Here is a 24223-nt window from a genome sequence, read left to right on the forward strand (position 1 = left end):
TATCAACAATTACTCAATACAGATTATCATATTTGGTGTGTACCCCTCGGGGTAACAACGCCCATCGCGGTGTACCCCTCGGGGAAACCGCACAGAAATTCCAAGATACCTTGAAAGGCCGCTGCCCTTCGTGTGTGTTTCGAACGTGTTTGTGCATATTGCTGGACGTGCGGAAGCCCATCTTGCAGTGCGGACAGACGTACGGCCGGGTGGTCACGTGCGACTTCATATGGATGGACAGTGACGACTTGGTGCTGGTCCGATAGGGACACCGTTCGCACTTCATCGGGCGATTGTTCCGGTCGTGCACGAAACCGTGAGCCTTAATTTGGCTGTGCGTTCGGAACGCCTTGCTGCACACCTATTCAGAGAACTATGGATTAGCGATTGGTACTGACCTTAAAGTTTTTCTCGCCTATGTGCCGTCGCTTGATGTGCTTGCTCAGATTGCTAGAGGTGGTGAAGGTACATTCACAGTACTCGCAAATGTACGGACGAGCACCCGAATGAGTGCGCTTGTGGAGATTCAGGTCGTTCTTGTTGCGAGCTTTGTACGAACACTGATCGCACGGGTAATTTCGAATGTTCTGGTGGACATTCATGTGATAGACTAGGTTTGTACTTTGAACAAAGCTTTTGTTACAGATCTGTAGAGAAAATGAAAAACAAACATATATCCAGGCTTACAAGCAACGGCACAAGGACACAGAGTACGGCAAAGTCTATAGATCCGGAAAGACATACGTACCTCGCAAACGTAGGGTCGCTCGTTGGTATGGGTTCGCTGGTGAATTCTCAACGTTGACGAAGAACGGAACTGCTTGGAGCACACCTCGCACGTGTATCGTTTTTCCGAAGCATGGCGTGCTGTGTGTGTCTCCCAGAGCTCGTGCGATCGCAGTACTATTCGACACTCGGGACATTGGTAGAAATTGTGGCTGAGGTCGGGGACAATTTGGCGTTTCACTTTCACATCCAGTGAGAGTTTTTGATGAGGGGTGAAAGCTCTGAAAAATATGTTTTATACATTAATGTTTGGCTAAGTGGTGTGAATTTTGAAAAGCGTTACTATTTATTTTAGGGATGGCTAAATTCATTTTCTAAGGATAGCGTAGAGGGCGCTGTTATTCTATGTTATTCCCATTTGATTTTTTGTGATAGGAAGTTTGATGGAAGGTGACTCCGAGTGAGGAAATCCTTGTTAATTACAGCCCTAGACGATTTTCTTACAAAAAAAAACTGTTGAGTAGACTTCCTAGCGGAATGCATACAGAAATACGTAAACGAGAATTTTCTAACTGAATTTAAAAATTCAGGACATTCGATGTCAAATTCAGCATTTGCAAGATTTTTAGTAGCAGTTCGAATGGAGCTCTTTTATGAACATTTGGAGCAGCTTTAAAAGTTTATACACCCGATTCTTAATTTGCACGGAAAAAATTCCATACAAAAAAAAATCTAACTCTTATTTTTGCATAATTCGTCGAGAAATCAATTACTTTTTTTGCACAGTTTTTCGAATTTTGAACCAAAAACTTTTTTTGCACGGTACGCATCCCCCGTGCAAAAAAAAAGAATCGGGTGTACTCTACTCATACACGGTGAATTCAGCAGTTCTCATATCGTCAAAAAATACCGAACTCGATATTCAACATTAAGTATATACAGCAAGACATAGAAAAATGGAGTTGTGGTGATTCCGAATAGACTTAGTAAGTCGATAGTTGAAGGAAGCAGGCAGCCTGACAGAAACTTCACTTGTGGACACACGCACAGGCTCTGATACGTATTGTCACTTTCCTGATATCCAATAAAATATTCATCCGATAATTGTTTGATACTAAGTTCTTTGCTTATTAATTAATGTACAATACCACAGTTATAATCAGCAACTTATGCTTCGTCTCTCACACACTCATATACTCAAACACTCATAGTCATCTGTCATCAATCAGAGGTTCCCAACTCATGGTGCTTCTGTTCATCAAAGGAGCTGCCACTACTCTTATTTCGTCTACTCCAACAAGTTGTCCCATGTTAATAGGGATTCCCATAGAAAAAATCCTTCTGGGATTTCTATAGGTGCTCTTTTACAGGTTCTTTCCAAAGATCCTTCTGGAACTCCTCGAAAATTTTATTCTGAGATTCCTCAAATTCCTTCAGGAACTTCCTCCGAAATTTCTTCAGGGATTTCTTTTCGGATTCCTCCAGCAATTAAGGTAAAACTGGAAGCATTTCCTCATTTTTTTGGTTTTTGATTTTTTATTAAATAACGAAGCAATATTTTCAAGAACGGTTTTCGTACACATGTAGAGTATGGATCAAGGTATCTTCTGAATTTTTTTGTGGTGGAAAATGTTTTCCATTTTTGTAGAAACCATTTTTTTGTGAATTTTTGTTCAAAAATGGTTTCTGCAAAAACGATAAGCTTTTTTCACCACAAAAAAATTCAGTAGATACCTTGACCCATACTCTACATGTGTACGAAAACCGATTTTGAAAATATTGCTTCGTTATTTAATAAAAAAAATCAAAAACCAAAAAGTGAGGAAATGCTTCCAGTTTCGCCTTAAATGTGAGTTTCCTCCACGAATTCTTTCTGAGATTCATCAAGTTAATCCCCAGAGAGCTTTTTCCGGTGTTTCTTCATGAACTTCTTCCGGATTTCTTCAAGAACTTCTCCCGGTATTCCTTCAGATGTGTGCATCAAAAACGCAAATATCAAATGCAGGGACACTAGTTGGCGATGATACTGATAATGGTTTCTTAATGGTCTTTGGTTACACTGTTTCACCGCGTCTAAAGCGCATTTGAGCAAGATTTTCATCCTGAATGCACACATCAATACTCCCTGGACGGTTTCAATAACTCTTTCCATGATTTCTGCGGGAATTCTTACGTGAACTCCTTCCAGGATTCCTACAAAAACCTCTACTGAGGTTTCTACAGAAACTATTTCCGAGAGTCCCGAGAATTCCTTCCGGAATTTCTCCGGGAACTTCTTCCGGTTTTCTTAGAGGAACTGCTTTCAGGATTTCTTCAGCTCCTTTCCCTATAAATTTCTTTCTGAATTCTATTGGGATTCTTTTCGGAATTCCTCTGGGAACTCCTTCCAGGTTTCCTCCAATATCTTCCTCCGGAATTCCTCCAGAATTTCTTTCCGAGAGTGCTTCAGGGGTCCTTTCGAAATTCCTCCGAGAACTCCATCCAGGATTCTATGAGAAACTGCTTCTAGGATTTCTTCATAAACTCCTTTCACAATTCTTCTAGAAACTTTTTTCTGGATTCCTCCAAAAGTTGCTTCTGGAATTCCTCCGGAAGTTCATTCTCTCATTCTCCATGTGAGGGAGTGTTCAACCTAGAGGAAGCGAAGGATTTCCTCTTTATTGCCGTCGAGCAGATACAGAATTTCCGTACCTCAAAAACTCTCACGACAATAACCATCAAGGTCAGTGGCCTCCTCCAAAAGGGACTGGCTACCCGAAGAGGATTAAGGTTGAACTTCTCTTCCAAAAGGGACTGGTTACCCGAAGAGATCCACTCTGTGGCTAGTTCTAAAACAAATTCTCCTCCAAAAGGGACTGGTTACCCGAAGAGAATTAGGTGGTTTCGGATATTTCAAAACAAAGAGTCTGACTTGACTCGTACTAGAATCTACCGCGAATGCTTTATTCATGAAACGGGGTCCCCTTATATACCCTCGTCCAGACCTGTCCAGACATTTTCGCACCCTCTTTTTAACATGTTTTTTCCTGATCCTGTGGAAAACTATTCCATTTGTATATGTGCCGTCCAGAAAGTATGCTCATCCTTTTCACATCATTAATTTGCCATGATCGATCGAGTTTCTAACTTGCATACATATAATCTTGCTATAAACCTTCCAAGCAAATCTTGCTTACAATTAATTTAGCCGAGTTGAGAATCTTTTCAGCAATTAAGCCTCTGCAATAGATTAGAGTTTTCCTGAATTAACTCTTAGTGGTGAGCATGGATAGTTGCATACAATTGTAATCCTAGCGGTGCTTGCCTGGTTTAATAGGGTTTCACAATATTGCTTAATCATAGTGCTTATGTATAAGTGGCAAGTCTTTATCTGAGTGCGCAATATCAAATTCGATCGCATAATTCATCTCACGCATGCGTATTACCGGAGAAACCTACATGAATCGATCTAATTTCTGTACTACCACACATCTAGAATTCTTGCATCATATGGATCATGAATGAACCTGAATATGAAAACGCGTAGTAAAGATCATGATTGATCCTGAATATGAAAACGTTTTCATTCAATATAACTTGATCATTCATTCCCTATAATATTCTGAATGTATGCGATCTGCGTATCATACGCTTAATAATTGACATTGACATTGATCTTGCGCTAGAGTTCCATTGCCAAGCATAACCGTAGTAGCATCAGGGAAGTGGAAAGCAAATGATTTGTTTATAAATATGTGCTCTGGACTAATCGTTTACTACGCGCGATTTGTTCCGCGCTGGATCATGTGTTTATCCAAAACAGTCCCTTCCATAACGCTACGCGATCAAAGCATAATGGTGATAACGTTTGGTGGAACGTTGGCTCGTTTCCAATCGATTCAGATTGATTTTTGCACATTGGAATTTACACCGGTCTACATGAATTTGTGACCAACGCGATTCATCAAACGTTATTTTTACAATTTTTATGTTCCTTATTATTATAAATCAGTATAATAGGAATATTTGTGTGGCACTTCTCTTGCCATTACTATAATCAAGTGAAGAGTGAGCGTCGAATATATTGTGCTTACAATAGATAAATGAGACTTTGACCAAACCATCGACGTGGCGACACTCCAAGATGTTCCTAATGGAAATCCTCCAGAAGTTTTTAAGGTAATTTCCTCCAGGAGTATTTTAGGAAATTTCTACAGAGGTTTTAATGGAATTCCTTATGGAATTACTGCAGTTCCTACAGAAGTTGGAATTACTGCAGTTCCTACAGAATTGCTTGAGGAATTCTTCAAGCAATTTCTTAAGAAATTCTTGCATCAAGGCATTCCGACCGGAATTCCTTCTAGTTTTCCTCCCATGGTTTTCTTTCCATAAATCCATTCTTCAAATTCCAGGAATTCCTTTAGGAAATCACAGAAACAAGACATTCCAAAAGAAACTATTAGGAAACTGAAGGAATTCTAGGAGGATTCCCGGAAGTGCAGGAGAAGGAGCCCCGAGAAGAACCTCAGATGAAGCTCCCTAAGGAATCGCAGAAGGAACTCCTAGAACAATCCAGAAATAAATTTCTGGAGAAACCACGATGATAATTGAATTTTATTGGCTTTTCTCGGTGAACTTAATACTACTTAAAGAAAGAGGGAGTAACGAAAGTAATGAAAGAACGGTGGATAGAATCGCAAGTGTGTGACGAGAGAAATTGAATAGAAGTTGAAAATTAAAAGAGGGCCATAATTGAACAACACAACCACAACGACGACCCCTTTGCCTAACGTCCTCGTGTTGAACGGCTAGGTACTAGTAGTTTGATGATGACTACTAGCCCTAGACAGGCAAAAAGATCGTGGTTGTGATCTGTTAAATGTTGTTCGGTTTTGCTTTCGGTTCTATCGATCTGTGACACTTGTTCAGAGATTCTAAACCTAGAAAGTAAAATCCAGTTGGCAAGAAAGAATGAAACTCGGTTCGAATAAGATCATTTGGACACAATAGGAGCATACGAGATGAAAGCGCGAAAATAATCAAATAAGTAACGTTCGCTCGATATGAATAAATGTTCTTGTCTACACTTTTCGCTGCTGGCGCCAAATGGAAGCATTCAATGGAAAAGTAAACAGCTTTTACCCTATTCCACAGAGAACAGACATCCAAGTCCGAGTGTAGAATTAGCATTTAAGTTAAAATACACATTAATAAAAATTAAAAAAAAAACATCCAAGTCCAATTCCGAAACTGTAAGGAATTTAACGGCCATTTGAAATCGGCAACACAAGTGGCAATAGCGTGGCGCTGCAATCGATTAATTTCTCATACTTATTCAATTCACCACTTGAAATATTTCAATTCACCATTGATTGTGGCGATATGGTGCTTGGCGGCGTTAGTGCTTTCATCGTGTATTGGTTTGCAACCTTACTCAAGTGAAGATCCTTACACAACTTTCTGAATGAAATTTGTTCTAGCCTGGATGTCTGTTCTCTGTGCCTATTCTATCACCTTATGCCTGGCATCAACGCACCAATGTGTGAACCCTCTGCCACCCATATCCTACCAACACTCCGACATCTGCATGAATTTGTGCAGACGCAGAGATATATTCGGTCAGAGAAAATAGGTAGAGAAGCGAAGAGTGTGAAGCCAAAAATACCTTATCGAACCGTCAAACTGGTATCCTATCGAGCAAAATCAACAAACCTTGACGATTACCGCATAAGTGAAGATAAGTATTGCAATCATTTGAAACATATTTTTACCAAAGTTTTTAAATATCATGAATAACAGTATAAATAACATTGATTCCTTGAATTAATGAAAATTGTTCCATTTTGGAACATCAGTTTGATAATGCCTAGTAAATAAAACAACAGTATGAATAGTTTTCAAATGCGGTATGCGAGATAGGCACTACCTTCGATGGGTGGATTAATCTACTTTGCTGCGGTTGCCAGCATCCGAGCGATGAAATCAAAACAGAAAAAGTGTTGCCGTTCTGGCGGCTGTTCACTCTTCGCTTCTCTACCTATTTTCTCTGTATTCGGTCTGATGTGGATACACAGAGAACAGACATCCAGGCTAGAACAAATTTCATTCAGAAAGTTGTGTAAGGATTTGAATCTTCACTTGAGTAAGGTTGCAAACCAATACACGATGAAAGCACTAACGCCGCCAAACACCATTGCCACAATCAGTGGTGAATTGAAATATTTCAAGTGGTGAATTGAATAAGTATGAGAAATTAACCGATTGCAGCGCAACGCTATTGCCACTTGTGTTGCCGATTTCAAATGGCCGTTAAATTCCTTACACAGTTTCGGAATTGGACTTGGATGTCTGTTCTCTGTGGTGGATACAAATGATTGCAATCATCACTTTCTTCCCCTTACACATTTACGGATGTGTGGATATTACATCTTGATCTTATGCGAGGGAGGTATGCACTTCAAACGGAATCGCTCAAGTAATTTTCGTTCAGTGCATTATTTTTCCGTAACCGGAATGGTCAAGAAATTTAACACAGCAAATCCCATTTGATTTGACGTTTCGTTTCAGCTCCGGAAAGCTCCGGAATAAAGCGACGCTTTCTAATTTCTTGAGCGATTTCTTGCCTGAATTTCCTACGCATCGAGATAGGCCAAAAAATTTCTTGCGATCTGCGTACTACCCATTAGGTTGAACCTGATGTCTTTTCTTGTAGTTATGCTTCTCTAGCCTTGGCTTCTACTACTCTATAGGTAGGTATTCAAAAAAGCTCTCTTAAAATTACACCTAGAATTTCTCCAGAATATCAATAAGGGTATTAAAACTATACATCACTTACTTTTGTTCCGTTTCCTCTTCAACGTACTGTTCCTCTATGTCGTCTTCCAGGTAATCTGCTTCCGTTGCCACCATCACGTCGTCGTAAGACTCCACTTCTTCTTGTACTGCTTCGCTGACATCAATATGCTCTTCCTCGTGCTCCTCCACCTGCTCAACAATCATCTGTTCCGAATCACTTATCACTTGCCAGCTATATTTAACATCGTGCTCCGCGTCAACGACTCCTTCCAAATGTTCGACTTCCTCTTCTGGGACTTCCAACTGTTCACTTAACTGTTGTTCTTTTTCCTGTATCACTTCCAGCGGACTTGCATCCTGCAGCGTCTGGACGGTCGTTTCCGTCGTGTCTGCTTCCCGATGTTCATTCTTCACATTACTACGCGCCGTTTCCCGCTTCTGGTACTCCCCAATCAAACTCTTCAGCTCCTCATCGGTGCGATCGATCTGCATCTTCAACGCATAAGCTTCCTCCACCTTCTCCACACACTTCCGGCAAACGTACTTCGGCAGTCGTTCCTCCAGATCGATCCCCGTCCCGAAGCAAACATTGATCTTATCGGCCAGTGTCGTGCCCATTCCGCCCGGTTCAAACAGATACGCCTTCGGGTCGGCCGCCCTCAGCATTCCCAAACACGTCCGGCAGTGGTTCAGCACCAGCTCCAAGGCGTCCACCTCTATCCAAGCCACTTCCTCATCCAGCTCGCCTCGCTCCCTCGCATAGTCAATATACCGCTGCTGCAGTGCCGTCAGCGCATCCGGATCCTCCCGGAAGCGATCCCGCGCTTCCTGGCACCACTCCTCGAACCCCCGCCGCCAATAAATCTCCGGTCGGGGAGGATACTTCAAAGCGCGCATCTCCACCGCAATGGTGGCCCACAGTCCGTCCGCATCGCCCCCCACCACTTCCATGTGTTGCAGCATCAGCGTGATTTGACTATGCGTTAGGCGCGACTCGAGCGCCTCCAGCAGCCGTTTCAGTTCCCGATCCGGTGGCCGAGTGGGTTCCGTCTGCTGTAGCGCCACCCAAGCCTTCCAGCGTTCGATGGCTTCGAGTATTTCCGGGAAGGACGGCTGGAAGTTCGGTTCCGCCAGGTCGTTGGCGATGAGATTGAGGGTGCGCGGGTAGTTGACCGGGTTCGCGAGGAAACCCGGATTGATGCGGAAGTATTTTAGCAGCGTCTGCCTTCGTGTAGGGGTGTACTCCGGGAGAACATATTCGATCTGCTGGGGGGAATATTGAGGTTTGTCTAATTCAAATCACTATGAAATGGAGCTTACCATATTTACTTACCATATTTTTACTATCTAACGGTTTTTCCAGGATATCACACTCAATTTTAGACATTTTTAATAGAATTTAATGAAGTAAAATTGATTTTTGAAGAAAACGAGACGAGATGCCGTTTGGTGTTTTGTTGTGACAGATAAGAAATAAACACAACAAACGACAGTGCATTTTCGTTAATCCGACTTTTTTATAGCAAAAGGTGCTTGTGAAATATTTCGAGTTTTCAAAAATTATAGCACATACCTTTGGGATCATGCTGCAGATGCCTCTGATATGCACAAAAACAATAAGGGCTTGTTCACAAATGTCATAACGCTGGAGGGGGTGGGTGGGTATACTTCATGGTGTTACAGCTCGAACAAAAAAAATTTCTTCCCATATAAACAATGTTACGAAGGGGTGGGTGGGTGTCAAAAAAGGCCAATTTTGGCGTTATGACATTTGTGAATGAGCCCTAAGGGCACAGAGAACAGACATCCAAGTGCAGTTCCGAAACTGTGTAAGGAATTTAACGGTCATTTGAAATCGGCAACACAAGTGGCAATAGCGTGGCGCTGCAATCGGTTAATTTCCCATACTAATTTAATTCACCACTTGAAATGTTTCAATTCACCACTGACTGTGGAAATATGGTGTTTGGTGGCGTTAGTGTTGTCATCGTGTATTGGTTTGCAACCTTACTCAAGTAAAGAATCAAATCCTTACCCAACTTTCCGAATGAAATTTGTTCTAGCCTGGATGTCTGTTCTCTGTGATAAGGGTGAACTTTTTGCGCATTTTGTTCACCACTTTGCTATTGGGGACTACGAAGGTGATGATTTTGTTTACGGTTTTCTGTGAGAAAGTGAAGGAGGGAAGATTTTTTGCTTTTTTTTCACTCATACTCCCATAAGAAACCCCGTAGGAAGAAAGAGTGTTTCCCGGCTCATCAACCTTCGTAGTCACCAATGAGCAGCCACTTGTCATCCGAATACTACCCCACAGTAAAAACACAGAGAACAGACATCCAAGTCCAGTTCCAAAACTGTGTAAGGAATTTAACGACCATTTGAAATCGGCAACACAAGTGGCAATTGCGTGGCGCTGCAATCGGTTAATTTCCCATACTAATTTAATTCACCACTTGAAATGTTTCAATTCACCACTGACTGTGGCAATATGGTGTTTGGTGGCGTTAGTGTTGTCATCGTGTATTGGTTTGCAACCTTACTCAAGTGAAGATTCAAATCCTTACACAACTTTCCGAATGAAATTTGTTCTTGCCTGGATGTCTGTTCTCTGTGGTAAAAAAGCGAGCCAACATCTCTGACCCCCATTGTGCGTTGAACCCCATTTTGACAGCAAAAGATTGTAAACAGTACACTCAGGGTCTGTCTCAATTGGGATATTGAAAATAATTTTAATTAAATTTGACAGTTCGAAAATTATTTTTCCTTGATTTTCGAACTGTCAAAAATAATTCTGCTCCAGAGCAGACTTATGTTTGACAGAACGATAATTTTCGTCCTCACCGGCTCGCGCATGCGCACGCTTGTCCACTGGTGTTTGTTTACATATCGGCTTGCGCTTTTCTCTCTGTTTCTCTCTTGCTTCGATTTTGAGGTGGGCCCGTCTATGCGTCCGTAATAAATATAATGTAATCATTTTTATCATAGAAATATGTGTATGGATTTGGTATGGATGAAATTTTGCTTAATTGTACTTTATCCTGCTGAAGTCCGTAGCTTGATTGGCGACGGATAGCGAAGTGTTTTCCGTTGAATATTGTTCAAGAAGTCGGCATTAGATAAATATTTCGATCGTGTTGATTTTCTTCCCTGCTCATAAAAAATCAGTATTATTTTAAGCTATTTTCCCTCAAAGGGGATTCAAACACATTTTTATATTTACTAGCTGCCTCGGCTAACTTTTACAACTGTTGACCGCCCTCTAGATTAGTTTTATTTCGATCATGGTGAATTTCTTCCCAGCTCATTGAAAAACATTAACTTCACTATTTTCATATTTTTCTTAATAATTTTGATAGCTTTTTCCACATATAAACACTGCCACCAAGAATACGGGTCGAACCGTGCAAGAGTCATGCTGATCGGTTTAGCCGTTCGTGAGTTTTGCTGCCTCGAAGGGACTTCAAACTAATTTTTATATAGATTTATATTTAAAGATAGGAAGTGAAGTGGTCGTAAACGATCGAACGTATTCACGCTACCTCTTGATTCCCTTTTTGTGTATGTGAAGTCAACATAAGGAAGTGCAACAAAGGATTTTCTTCTGCGCACCTCTTATAAATATTTATCCTAAAACTTCTCCAATATTTCGTTCAGGAATCCCTCCTCAAGTTCCTCCAGGGATTAGAAATAAATGGAACAATTCCTCAAGGAATTTCTCATTTGCAGTACTTACACAGAAATTCTTCCCGCAATTGCTCCAGGAGTTTCTGAATTTCTCTGGAAGTTTTTTATTAACTTCTCTAGGGTTTTGTTAGGAACTCCTCCGGAAGTTCCCTCATAATTTTCAAGACACCCTGGAACAATTCCTTAAATTTTGTCAGGAATTCCTCACAAATTTCTTCTATATTCTTCCGGAAGTTTCTCCAGGAATCTCCCTAAAGAGTCACATGCTGGAGAAATTGTGCTACGGAAGAACCATCAGTGAGAATTTCTAGTGAGAGGCAACTTGGAGGAATAAATGAGGAAAGCATCGAAGAAATTTCAAGGCAAAATAATATTTTGTTTTTAAATTTTCCGACAAGTTTTCATTTCTGAGCGGAATTATTTTTGGTAAGGCAACATTGTCAACATCGATCAACATTGACGTGTTTAAATTGGGCCAGAAAAAAATTAAATTTGACAGCACAATGATTTTCGAGCTTTGAAATAATTTTCGAACTGTCAAATTTGATTAAAATTATTTTTAATATCTCAATTGAGACAGAGCCTAAGAGTTACAATATGCACTCATCCGAATCGAGTTGTGACACATGAAACTGGGTAAAAGCCAAGGTAAAAGCTCAATTTTTGCACCCCTGGTAACTTTGGATTTCAACCAGAAGCATAATATTTGCCGGTCTGTGTATTAAACTTAACATTGAAGGGAGGAGACATGTGGAAGGATACAAGAGAGCTTTGTTTGAGGAGCAGTGTTGAAAAATTCATTTCGTCATATCTAAATTCAATCACCTACAGCTCATTTTAGAAGCTGAACCTGAGAATATGGTATATGAAAAACTTGTGCGGCTAGACCAGGTGAATATCATTTGGCATTTTTCAAAGGTAGTCCGTGACATTTACCTTAAATATTCGAAAAATAGCGGTTTTTCCGTGACTTTCTTGAAGAACTGGTCTAGCCGCACAAGTTTTTCATATACCATTGTACTAATTTGGAGTTCTCTTCAGAGTAAAGTGTACACCCGTTAGCTGTTGGGCTCGGAACCAGAATGATTTATTCAATTTGCTTTTCGTGGCAACCGACCAACGCTCGGTGGCGTATGGTTTATTCTGTTGTGCTTAGTTGCACGATTAAGCAGGCCACACAAAGTGCATAGCCTGTTTGATTGTTATGATATAAACATCCGCGTGGACGTTTATTTAACTTTGCCGATTCATCACACTACACCTTCCCCCTTTTGGAAAAGAGTGGCGTGAGGATTCAGACACTCGTATTAATTTGGAAAAAAATGGATTTGGAATTTTCATGACCTTGAGCGTTGTTCGGTTGCTTGCTTAGATTATTGGTTACAATGAATTTCTTCGTATGACTATAATTGAATTGACAAAATATGATTAATTTATAGTTTGACAATGTTCTGTTATTTTATATTTGATGTACTGGAATTATTTAAACAATTATAATATAAGTTGGCTGTCTTCCCATTTTTTTTTTTTTTTTTTTTTTTACATCTTTATTAATCTATTTTTATGAACTTCTATTTTTTTTGTTTTTGCAAGATCTTCTATGACGCAGTTGCTATTTTTAGTTTCTATAACTTTATATGGTCCTGTATAAAACGAGTCTAATTTTTTCCTGTTTTCCTTGGTTATGTAGACTAAATCTCCTAATGAGACGTCGATTGGGTTTAGATTGATATTTAGGTCAGCAGTTCTTTGAATTTTCTCTTTGATCATATGTTCCCTTGCTACAGTTTGACTTTTTTGTAATTTAAATTTCAATTCATTCATGTATTGCTCAATATTATAAACTGGTTCTATAGTTCTGTTGTTCATCAGATCTTGCGGTAAATTTGGTTTCCTTCCATAGACTAATTCGAACGGTGTAAGATTAGAATCTGTATGCGGGGTTGTATTGTATACAAAAGTGTAGAAACCAACCCAATCATCCCAGTCGTCATGGTGTTCATTTGAGAATGATCGCAGATACTCGTTTAGGCATCTGTGATTTCTCTCCAATGCACCGATCGTCTCTGGATGATAGGCGGCTGAAAAGGTTTGTTTGAAATTTAAAATTTTGCTGATCTGCTGAAGAACTTCGTTGCAATATTCGGTTCCTCTATCAGATCTTAGCTCCAAGAAGTTACCATATTTAAGGATAAAATCTTCTACTAATGCACGAGCAATAGTATTAGATTCTTTATTCTGTATAGGGATTATTATAACGAATTTCGATAAGTCACATTGTAAAGTGATACAGTAACGATTATTCCTGCTTGTTTTGGGTAACGGTCCGACCGTATCGATAGAGATCACATCGAATGGTTTCTGAGGTGTAGATGTGATAATAGATGCTTCTTTTGTTCTTTTACTGACTTTGTTCTTTCTGCAAAATTCACAGGCCTTTATGAATTTTGCGATAGAACCTTTCATTCCTCTCCATTGGAATAGATCTCGTAGTTTTAGGTACAATCTATGCTGTCCTATGTGGCCTCCAGTTGAGCTATTATGAAAATCATGCAATATTTTTTCGACTTCCATTTTTGACTCTATTTGTCTTGGAGGTTTGAAGAGTAAAATTTCAAAACTATTTATAATTTTTGTAGCAATTGATTTAAATTGTTCTACTGTGATTTGCGAGAATAATGGATCGCTCAATGATAAGGCGATTTGTTTTATCTTTAAATTTGTCATAACTTCATTCAATTTTGAAAGAGCAGACTCGAGTGTCTGACTTTCATTTTTGTAATTGAATTGTATTGCTGCATGCGTCTTTTTATAATTCTCGCTTTTTATTTGGAATTCCATTATATTGTTACTGAGATTTGTTGTTAATTTAAAAGAATTTCGAGCTTCCTTTAAAATGACAGCTTCGCTAACTAGAAGTTGATCAGGCTTCGTGTATGTGGAAACGTCATCCTTGGCTTTAGCTGATTTCTTTTTAGTCATGGATCTGGTGTTAACCATGAGTATTGTTCTATTTTTTAGGTCGTCAGATGACATTAATCTAGATAATGCATCGGCGCCTACGTTATTTGTTCCTTTAATATGTTCTATTTCAAAGTCATAGTCTTCGAGATCCAGACGCATTTGTGTTAGTTTTTTGGTTGGCTCTTTCATACCAAAAAGGAACACCAGTGGTCTGTGATCTGTTCGTACTATAAACTTCCGTCCATACAAATATGGCTTGAAATAATCGATAGCCCAATGGATAGCGATCATTTCCTGCATAATCGTAGGTTTTTTGGAATCTGCCGAGTTAAAAGCTTTACTTGCGTAAGCTATTGGTAGGTCTTGTCCATCAATTACTTGTGATAGTATTGCACCACAGCCTACGTTTGAGGCGTCTGTGGTTAGATAGAATTTCTTCGAAAAGTCAGGGTAACTTAATATAGGTGGTGAGAGTAGGTGATTACGGAGTTGTTCGAAAGCTGATTGACAGTTATCTGTCCATTCAAAAGTTGAATTTTTTTTAAGTAAGTCATTTAACGGTTTGGCTAATCTAGCAAAATCCGGTACGAACTTACGGTAATAGTTACAAAACGCGACGAAGCGGCGAGTTTCATCCGCGTTTGTTGGTATTGGGTAGTTTTTGATTACTTCGAATTTTGTGTCATCAGGAAGAATTCCCTGATCTGTAATTTTGTGTCCTAAATATGTTACTTCTGTTTTGAAGAATTGACATTTTTCGGGGTTTAATTTTAGATTGTAATGCCTCAATCTTTTAAAGACATTTATCAAATTTTTGATGTGATGCTCTGCTGAACATCCTATTACGACAATATCGTCTATGTACACGAACGCGCACTCAGGTGTTAAACCTGCCATAGCAATTGTCATCATCCGTTGAAAACTATTTGGACTCATATTAAGTCCAAATGGTAAACGGGTGAAGGCATAGTGCCCTGAAGGTGTAGAGAACGCTGTATACTTGCGGGACTCTGGGCTCAAAGGAATTTGATGGAAACCTGCCATCAAATCCAATGTACTAAAATATTTGGCCCTGCCTAATTGGTCTAGAATCGTGTCTATTCTGGGTAATGGAAATCTGTCAGCTAGAATCTTTTTGTTTAACTGTCTGAAATCCACTACAAGTCTCCACTTCTTATCTGATGTGTTTGACTTTTTCGGCACCAATAATATTGGTGAGTTATACGCCGACACAGAGTTTTCGATTATATTGTTTTCCAAAAGTTTTTTAACTTGTGATTCAATTTCATCGTTCTGTGCGTGTATGCTTCTGTAGTTAGGAGTATACACAGGCACGTTATCGGTTAGGTTGATGCTTTGTTCGTAGAAATTGTTAGTTGTGAGGTTGTCTGTATCTAGTGCAAATATGTCATTAAATTCCTCCAGGACCTTTTCAAATTTGGTCCTGACAAATGAAGGAATTTCAGATATTTTAATTTTATTTTTAATCTTATCAATACGTTTATTTGTGTCGTTTTCCCCTTTTTGGATGCTGGCTATTATAAACTGATTGAGGGGTTTAATTACTGGTTTAAAATTATGGATTAACACAGGTTTACTCGTTGTGTTAATAAATTTAACGTATGTAGCATTAGGTGATACTAAAGTGTTCCCACAGAAAACTCCATTTTGGATTTCCTGTGAACACACTACAGAATCCTCGGCTACCTGTACATTCGGAATTCTGCGAATTACTTCGCATCTTTCCGGAACTATTATACCTTCATTGAAATTGTCTTCAATCATTACATTTACTTCTGCATTGTTAAAATTAAAACTTAAAATCCAATATTCGTAGTTTATTGTGCATTTATACAAGGATAGAAAGTCTCTTCCCAATATTCCATCGGTGAATATTGGGAATTCGTCTCCTACTAAATGGAATTCGTGATGCAATGTGAGGGTATTTGAAAATGTCAATGCCGTAACTGTTGTTGCCAGTGTTTCAATTTTTTCACCGGAAATTCCGGAGATACTGCATTTTCTATTTACATCGATTTGGTGACTTCCAAGAATTTTGTTAGCTTTGAACACCGATACGTCAGCTCCTGAATCTATCATAAAGGTACACACCGAATTTGTCATTTCGACATGTGCCTTTATGAAATTCGATGCTGACGCGTTGATGGTTAAAAGTTGTGTAGTTGGCCTAAAAAATGTTGCTGCGGCTGTTGCGGTTGCTGTACCTGTGGTTGGTACTGTGGTTGCATTTGCTGCTGGTTAGGACATATGCGTCCTGAGTTTGTCAAGTTTTGTTGTTGAGGTGGAACCATGTGTCCAACATCTGCGTAAAATATGCGTGGTTGCATATTTCCGCGGTGGAAGCCTCTGTGAGATGCTCTTCCACGCTGAGATGGAGATCCATAGGGTCGTCTTCCACGACCACTATGGAATCCTCCTCTGCCTCCACGATAATCGTTGTGGCGTTGTCCGTAGTGATTCATATTGAAATTATTTCTGCCGCGATTGTTATGTCCGCGGCGTGAAGCGAACATTATCGCGTTAGTATTAGGTGTTGCTGTTGTAGCCTCGTTGCTCAGTGTTTTCTCTATTGCTGCGGACAATGTTGCAAATTGTCCGGCTTTTAGAATGAGCCTCGTATCGGGGTTACGAACGCCGGTACTAAGAGCCTTCACTCCTTGCTTTATTGCCATTTTGTTCGCCACATCAACCGGAATTTGCTCCGTGAAAGGAAGGTCAAATTTTCGACCTCCGTGGTGAATTTGTTGACATCACCAGATTGTTTCAATGCTCCTAATTTCGAAACATATACGTCTGAAGACGTTGCCAGACCGCATCTATTTTTTAAGTGGTTTAATATTTCATCGAGATCTGCCGGGTTCTCGCCTACGGCCGATCTCGCTTTTCCAATTAGTCTGGTCATCACGAATTTTTTAACGGTAACATCTGCGGCTGTTTTTTGAGCTGCTGTTGCCGTTACAAATTCCGCTTTGACCGTGTCTACGAATAAGCCAACTGAGTCAATAAATGGACTCAGGCCTTCTTGGCTTCCATCATAAACTTGGACCACTGCGGTTCCAAGTTTAAGGTCCACCTTCGGAGTTGTCATCTTGTTATTGCGGTATAATTTTTCGACAATAATGATAAGTTTTACAATTGTTTTAAAACGTATGAGATGTTTGGCCTTATCAAGTCGCACGTCGATAAAAATTTTAATTTCACTAAAAATATCTCTGGATTTTCTTAAGAGGATTTTTTGATTAGAACATTCGAATTCGTCTAAGAGGTATAAATTTGCTTCATAAAGATTACGAGCCTTTACTAACTTGTCTACTAGTGTTTTCCTCAAAAATTTCCTGTTTGGTGCCTTCCTCAGATTTCTCAAAGTAAGTGCAAGTTGTTCTATATTTTTGACAACATTTTTTTCCATTTAACTCTCTTCTTTTTAAAATCGGATGAGGTCACTGTTAGGCTTCCGGATAATTAATTCTCGTACAGGATTTATGAGATTTGGTAATTTACTTTCAAACAAGATCTTTCAGTAAGTCACACATTTTTGAATATTACAATGTCAAACACCACTTGAATACACCATTTTAACTAAAATGTTTCGGTACTTATTTATTTTTAACTATTAAATTAAATCATCACTCACGCTAGTATATCATCTGCAAGTCTCAGCAGCAACGACGAAGCTACGTTGGGGTCGCTCCATGTTGCGCCCTTGTTGGGGTCGGCTCCATGTTGCCGGATGACCCGTTTGTTATGTTGTTTCTTCGTCTGCACTGCCTCTAGTAGTGTTCGATTTTCCACATGAGTATGTCCACTATGTCATCTCGAAGTTCCACAATCGAACTCCTGGTGTTCGTTTGCATTCCGTTGGAGATCGCTGCTGCTGCTGATTTGTGTGTAACACAATGTGAACACTAAACTGTTTATCTTGTGTTCCGTCATTGTATAGTTACTTAGTCACTTGCACTTAATGTTTCCAATAAAAATGTTATTATTTATTTCAACTACTCCACACAGTACAGTAAAGTTCGACACTTCCTTATAACTGTTAGATTGGATGGGCAGCGGCTCGTCGAGCGGCTCTTTCTGCCAGCCGTTCCGTGTGTGATTTGTGCAACTTCAGTAGTAGTTTTATTAGCACGTACGCACCCGCGATAACTGTTAAAATGCAAAGCGCCACCGCTTGGGTTTGATGGTGTTCTTCACTGGGTCCCATTTGATTCGTAGTGACGATCTCGTCACTTGAAAACCAACCCATTTTCAAATGTGATTGGAATACACTTTACCGAACTGTATCACTTTCACACTTTTGCTGCGGAGAAGGCAAAACCTGTCTTAGGTAGCCACGTACTAATTTGGAGTTCTCTTCAGAGTAAAGTGTACACCCGTTAGCTGTTGGGCTCGGAACCAGAATGATTTATTCAATTTGCTTTTCGTGGCAACCGACCAACGCTCGGTGGCGTATGGTTTATTCTGTTGTGCTTAGTTGCACGATTAAGCAGGCCACACAAAGTGCATAGCCTGTTTGATTGTTATGATATAAACATCCGCGTGGACGTTTATTTAACTTTGCCGATTCATCACACTACACCATATTCTCAGGTTCAGCTTCTAAAGTGAGCTGTAGGTGGTTGAATTTAGATATGACGAAATGAAATTTTCAGCACTGTTGAGGAGGAGACTATCGTACAGATTTTTATCGTAGCGCAGCACCTAATCCACTTATCCACGAGCGGCAATGGCAGCGGCGGGCATAACCAACCGGTTCGGATTTTGACGTTTCTTGGGGGAAAGTCAAAACAGTTTCATTCTCCTCCTCACCCCTTCACCCACCGTTCGGTGGCGCCAACCGATTGCGATCCCCAAGAAACGTCAAAATTCGAATCGGTTATTTATGCCCGCCGCCGCCATTACCGCTCGCGGATAAGTGGATACAGCTTTGTTTTTTTATCGGTACGATATTCCCGTGTTTTTTTTTTCGTTCGAATGGAATGGTTTATCTGCATGGAGCGCGTTCACAGTTGTCAGCAGAAGTAAAATCATTTTTTTGTATGGTGAAAAGCATCTAAACTCGAATTTCTTGAAATAAAAAGCTTTTCCCGAAAAAAAAAATATTTGGTAGGCTCCAAAGCGGTCATCATTGTGCACAACTGCTACCGAATATCTTTTCGAATGATGTGTTCCGCTGTGAGAAGTTCGCCTATCCACTTATCCACGAGCGGTAATGGCCGCGGCGGGCACAGAAAACCGATTCGAATTTTGACGTTTCTTGGAGATGGCAAACGGTTGGCCCCACCGAACGGTGGGTGAAGGGGTGAGGAGGAGAATGCAACTGTTTGACTTTCCCCCAAGAAACGTCAAAATGAGAACCGGTTGGATATGCCCACCGCTCGTGGATAAGTGGATAGCAGCTATTCGTTATACAATATTTTGGCAATTCACTATTTACTGATTTTTCGCACACAGAAGCAAGCGTCACATTGGTAGATGTGTAGCATAGTAGGAAATCCGTATTGATTGAGATTTTTTAGTTAAATTTTGCTCCAACGAGCAAACTTCCAACCACCGGGACAGCCCATCTAATAAGTCGCTAGCGAACAACATTGTATTAATCAAGGTAAATTCATAGTACATACAATTGGGTTGTTTAGTAAATAAAGTATTGCTATTTTCTATAACCAAATCGAAAGAGCCTATTTTTTGAGTATAATAGGCCATATGAATAAAGCTGAGTAAATACTCTTTACTCAAATCTCTGTGAAGAGAGTCAGTGTGTGTAGTGACGGCTCGGCAGCTGGAGGCGGGATTCGCGCGGGCGTTGCTTTCGGTGCTCCGATTTATTTTTTCGTTTCGCATTTTTAGTTCGATTGATGGCAGGCGATTATCCGGTGAGTTTGTTCCTTGTTATTCTCTTTCTATAGATTCTACATGAATTATTATTTAATTCAATTTTATACCATATATTTATAATGTCCTCTTTACAATTCACTGTTTGAGATGGCATCTTACAAATTATCTCTTCTTTTTATTAAATTTCATTTTTTTGTGCAATCTCTTAACGACATACTGTTTTTCTATGTATCTGTCCATGTATAATTGTTGTATGTATTGTCGTCGCGGTTGAAACCCGAAGTTTCCCCACACCCGACAATCACATTTTCTCAAAATTCATACGTGAAACCTAACGTCGGACGTAGTGCGCAGGACAGCGGATCTGGCCCTCTATCCAGCGCACTGTGCCCGACGTACGTCCGACACACGGTTTAGGAGAAACATCGATTTTCGCGTGTCAAAAATTCCGATTTTAACTTCACGAACAATATTTTTATGAATAAATATTGAGCGATCACCTTACGTGAGTGGTCGATTGTTTGCTTTCCGCGTGAAGCGAGCAATAGCGTATCAGATTGCATGTTTTGTCACGTCTTTTGTTGTAAATCTTGAGTGTCCACCTGACGCGGGTGACTGTTTGCTTTCCGCGCGGAGTGATCAATAGCGCTTAAATTTGTATATGTTGTCGCGTCTTTAATAGTAAATATTAAGCGATCACCTGACGTGGGTGGTCGATTGTTTGCTTTCCGCGTGATGAGAACAATAGCACTTCCGTCTGCATATTTTGTTGCTTCATTTGTAGTAAATATTGAGCAACCACCTGACGAGGGTGGTTGGTTGTTTGCTTTACGCGTGAAGCGAACAACATCACTGCAGTCTGTACGACATACTGCAACTTCAAAAGGTCATATTACTTATCAAAGTGAATCCTGACCCAACGATACCTGCCCTACTAACAATCACTCCTTCCTGCAGCCTTTCACATAACAAAGGATGCTATTAACATTCCTTCACTCTTCCAACCTGACTGCAAGGACGTGGCAGGCGCCGTTATTGTACTGTTAAAGAGAGCCTCTGAAGCGTGCACAGTGAGAATGTTGACCACTCCCAGTCAATTATTCAGTTGATTCATTGTGCAACTGTCATTGGTTCGGGTCAATCACGGAGTAGCAACCATAGATATGTGCAGTCAGTCTAAGCTAAGCTAAGCTAAGCTTTACTCAAATCTCTGTGAAGATTCACAGAGATTTGCTCCACGGCTTCACATAGATTAAGTAAAGAGTATTTACTCAACTTTATTCATATTACCTAATGTGATTTTATTGCCTTTCAATTTACTTGTTTTGATTGTTAAATAAACAAAACAGTTTTAATTTTCGTTGGTAGAGTGGCAGTTCAGTCGATAAAATGACAGTTGACCCCAACTAAAAGTTTTCGCCATGCAAACTTTGTATGCATTTTAAAAATAGTTCCCGGTCGCGGTCACCAAACATTATGAAATTTTGGATTTCGACTAATGTTTGGATGTAGATTCCGATTATGAAACAATCTAGATACCCCAAGGAACTCCCTGATCCTTGCCCTGATCTCTTTGTGCTCTTACCGACATGTTCGGTACATGTGATCAAGCATGTGACGATGGTGAATGATGTATTTATTATACCTACTCTAGCACTCCACCCTCAGAACACTATTTTGAGTGGAAGTGCAACCGTGGGTCTAGCCGTAGGTATAAATAAATACAAACATAATTGACCATCGCCACACGTACCCGAACATGTCGGTAAGAGCACAAAGAGGTTAGGGTCAATGTTGTGGCAAATTGTAATCTGGATTTACCTAGATTTAATAAAGAAGACGTCCTCAACTGCTAGCGATGTAGTCGAGTACAGTATAGTCGAGAACAATCATCCCAATCATCTGATAGTGTCATTTTCTTGTCAAAGTTTTGATGAAAGTTTTGACAAATTTTGAAGTTCGTTGGATTTTGATTTCAAACTTTGCGGAATTAAAAATAGGAAAGTGGAACCATCTCGGCAATTGACACAATTTTTGAACGCCATGAGATACGTGTAGTATCTAGCCGAGTACAAAATTACAAGTTAATTGGCTTGGAATTGACTGAGTTATATTGTGGATTTGCCGGTTACTTGTATTCTACCGGTCACTTCAGTATGGCCTCCAAAGTAGCCGTTTTATAAAAAGAGTAACTTAAAAATGAGCTTAAACATTTTTAAATGCGCTATTCCTCGTTGCCACTATAGCCACTCAATAAGGGTTCATTCAAATATTACGTAACGCAAAATTTTACAAATTTAGACCCCCTCCCTCACCCACGTAACAACTTTTGTATGGGAATTTTTTAAATTTTGTATGAAGCGTAACACACCGCTAGACCCCCACCCTCCCCCCTTAGCGTTACGTAATATTTGAACGAACCCTAACATTCATTTTTTACAATTAAGTTAACTTTAATATGAAAACGGCTATGGAACGACTACTTCAGGCCAAACATTTCAATAGGCCCTATCTGCATCTTTGTTCACTTTCTCTTTCAATTATTGCATTTTAATGGTACACTTTTCAACTATTTTTCCAGTTTCAAATCAAAAGACGATTGTTTTGACCATCGTTCAATGCAAGGAGACAAACATAATACAAATAAACAGCTGAGATATTGTCCGTGCAGTTGAATCCCGGAATTTTCGACTAGCGAAGTTGGATTTTTCTCCAAATCCGTGCGTCAGACCTAACTTTGGAAGTGGTGCGCTGTATAGCGGAGCAGGTTTACCACCGACTAAACCGACGTGCCACTCGATTCCGAGACTTGACCGAAAACATTACACGGTAAATTCAAATTGCAGTGATCGCTAGTGTCAAATTGAAAGTGACGTTTAGCCCGTCATGACATTTATACAGCCGGCGTCGCGGCGCCTTGATCAAACGCTGTGTAAACAAAAACACGTGATGGCCAGTAGTCTATTTTACGAGCCGATTTTATGAATGAATTTTGACAGGAGGTTGTGTCCAATAACCCGTGAAAACCAATATCATCATCAACATTGTTGTCACTTCGTAAAATGGCTCATTGTCAATCTGTAGCTTCGCGTTGTCGGCGTCGGTGGTGTAGTGGTAAGCGTGGTTACCTCTCACCCCAGTCGGTCGGGGTTCAATTCCCGTCGACGCCGATGGGATTTTCTGAGACATAAAATCCGTGATCACGCCTTCCCTCGGATAGGAAGTAAAGCCGTAGGTCCCGGCCCATGTGTTGATGGGTTCGATATGTAGGGTCCTCAGGTGTGGTGGCTGTTTCCCTGGGCGTCGGAATTTAAGGCTTAGCTCCTAGACCCAGCCGACGTAAAACACAACTGGCGCCGAACGGTGCTAGTTGGCCAGAAAAAAGAAGAAGTAGCTTCGCGTTGCCTCAGAATGGAGCATTACGGCAAGTACGGGATACTTAAGAATTTAACATTGGTGGCTGTTACCATCAGCACACTACATTGCCATCGGTTTATGTAAGCGTCGAGACGATGATGCTGCTCCTGCTGCCGTTTTAGTGTTGCTGACTGGGCTGACTACTATTTCAACTTTTATTAAAAAAAAAGAAAATCTCCCACAAAAGTCAATACTTATATGAATTAGGCCTAATAATAAATTGTGCTTTCGGGAAATAAAGATATGAAATTGTGTTCTGATAAAAATCAGCAGAGTGGCTGCGGTATGACGAAGGCATGACCACCGACGACGGCGACGCCGCGGAATACAAACAAACACTCTACGTTTAAACCAAATAAAACATGAAATTCTGTAAGATTATTGAGTCTTTTACGCTCCTAAAAAGTTTTGTTTTGAACATAGTTCGTGAATCCTATCTTTTCTTAGTTTATCATGAGAAATTTTAGTAATTATTATGAAATAAACAGCATTATCCAATGTTTGAAAAATCTGTTATTTCCAGCACACCTATGGGTGGCATTATTTAAGAGTGTTCGAAATATTTCGGCCAAAATAGTTCTGAACCAAAATCAACAGATGGCGCTGGTTTTCAACGGTTTTTATTTTAAAATTTTGGACGAGAATTTCATGAACCTTTGCACTAGCTGGCACGTCGGTTCGTCGGTGGGTTTACCATACAGCGCACCACTTCCGAAGTTAGGTCCGACGCATGGATTTGGAGAAAAATCCAACTTCGCTAGTCAAAAACTCCGATTTTCAACTAAATTGAGAATAT

The 24223-nt window shown here is 40.1% G+C and overlaps 2 protein-coding genes across 2 annotated transcripts in view; both read right to left on the reverse strand.

The window, feature by feature from the left end:
* The window catches only part of LOC109422004 (protein single-minded), a 172144-nt gene extending 171902 nt beyond the window's left edge, over positions 1-242 (reverse strand). The window contains exon 1 of the mRNA XM_062844893.1: positions 110-242. The gene's annotated coding sequence lies outside the window, so the exon portion shown is untranslated. The remainder of the gene's footprint in view (positions 1-109) is intronic.
* LOC115253645 (zinc finger protein 239) lies at positions 14-8887 on the reverse strand. The gene is made up of 5 exons (XM_062854157.1): positions 8834-8887; positions 7541-8763; positions 749-1007; positions 399-647; positions 14-361 (listed from the first exon to the last, which is right to left on the reverse strand). The coding sequence occupies exons 1-5, from the start codon at positions 8885-8887 to the stop codon at positions 14-16; spliced, it is 2133 nt and encodes a 710-aa protein (XP_062710141.1).
* Positions 8888-24223: the final 15336 nt, after the last annotated feature.

Source organism: Aedes albopictus, chromosome 1, assembly GCF_035046485.1.
Source record: "Aedes albopictus strain Foshan chromosome 1, AalbF5, whole genome shotgun sequence".
Classification (NCBI taxonomy): domain Eukaryota; kingdom Metazoa; phylum Arthropoda; class Insecta; order Diptera; family Culicidae; genus Aedes; species Aedes albopictus.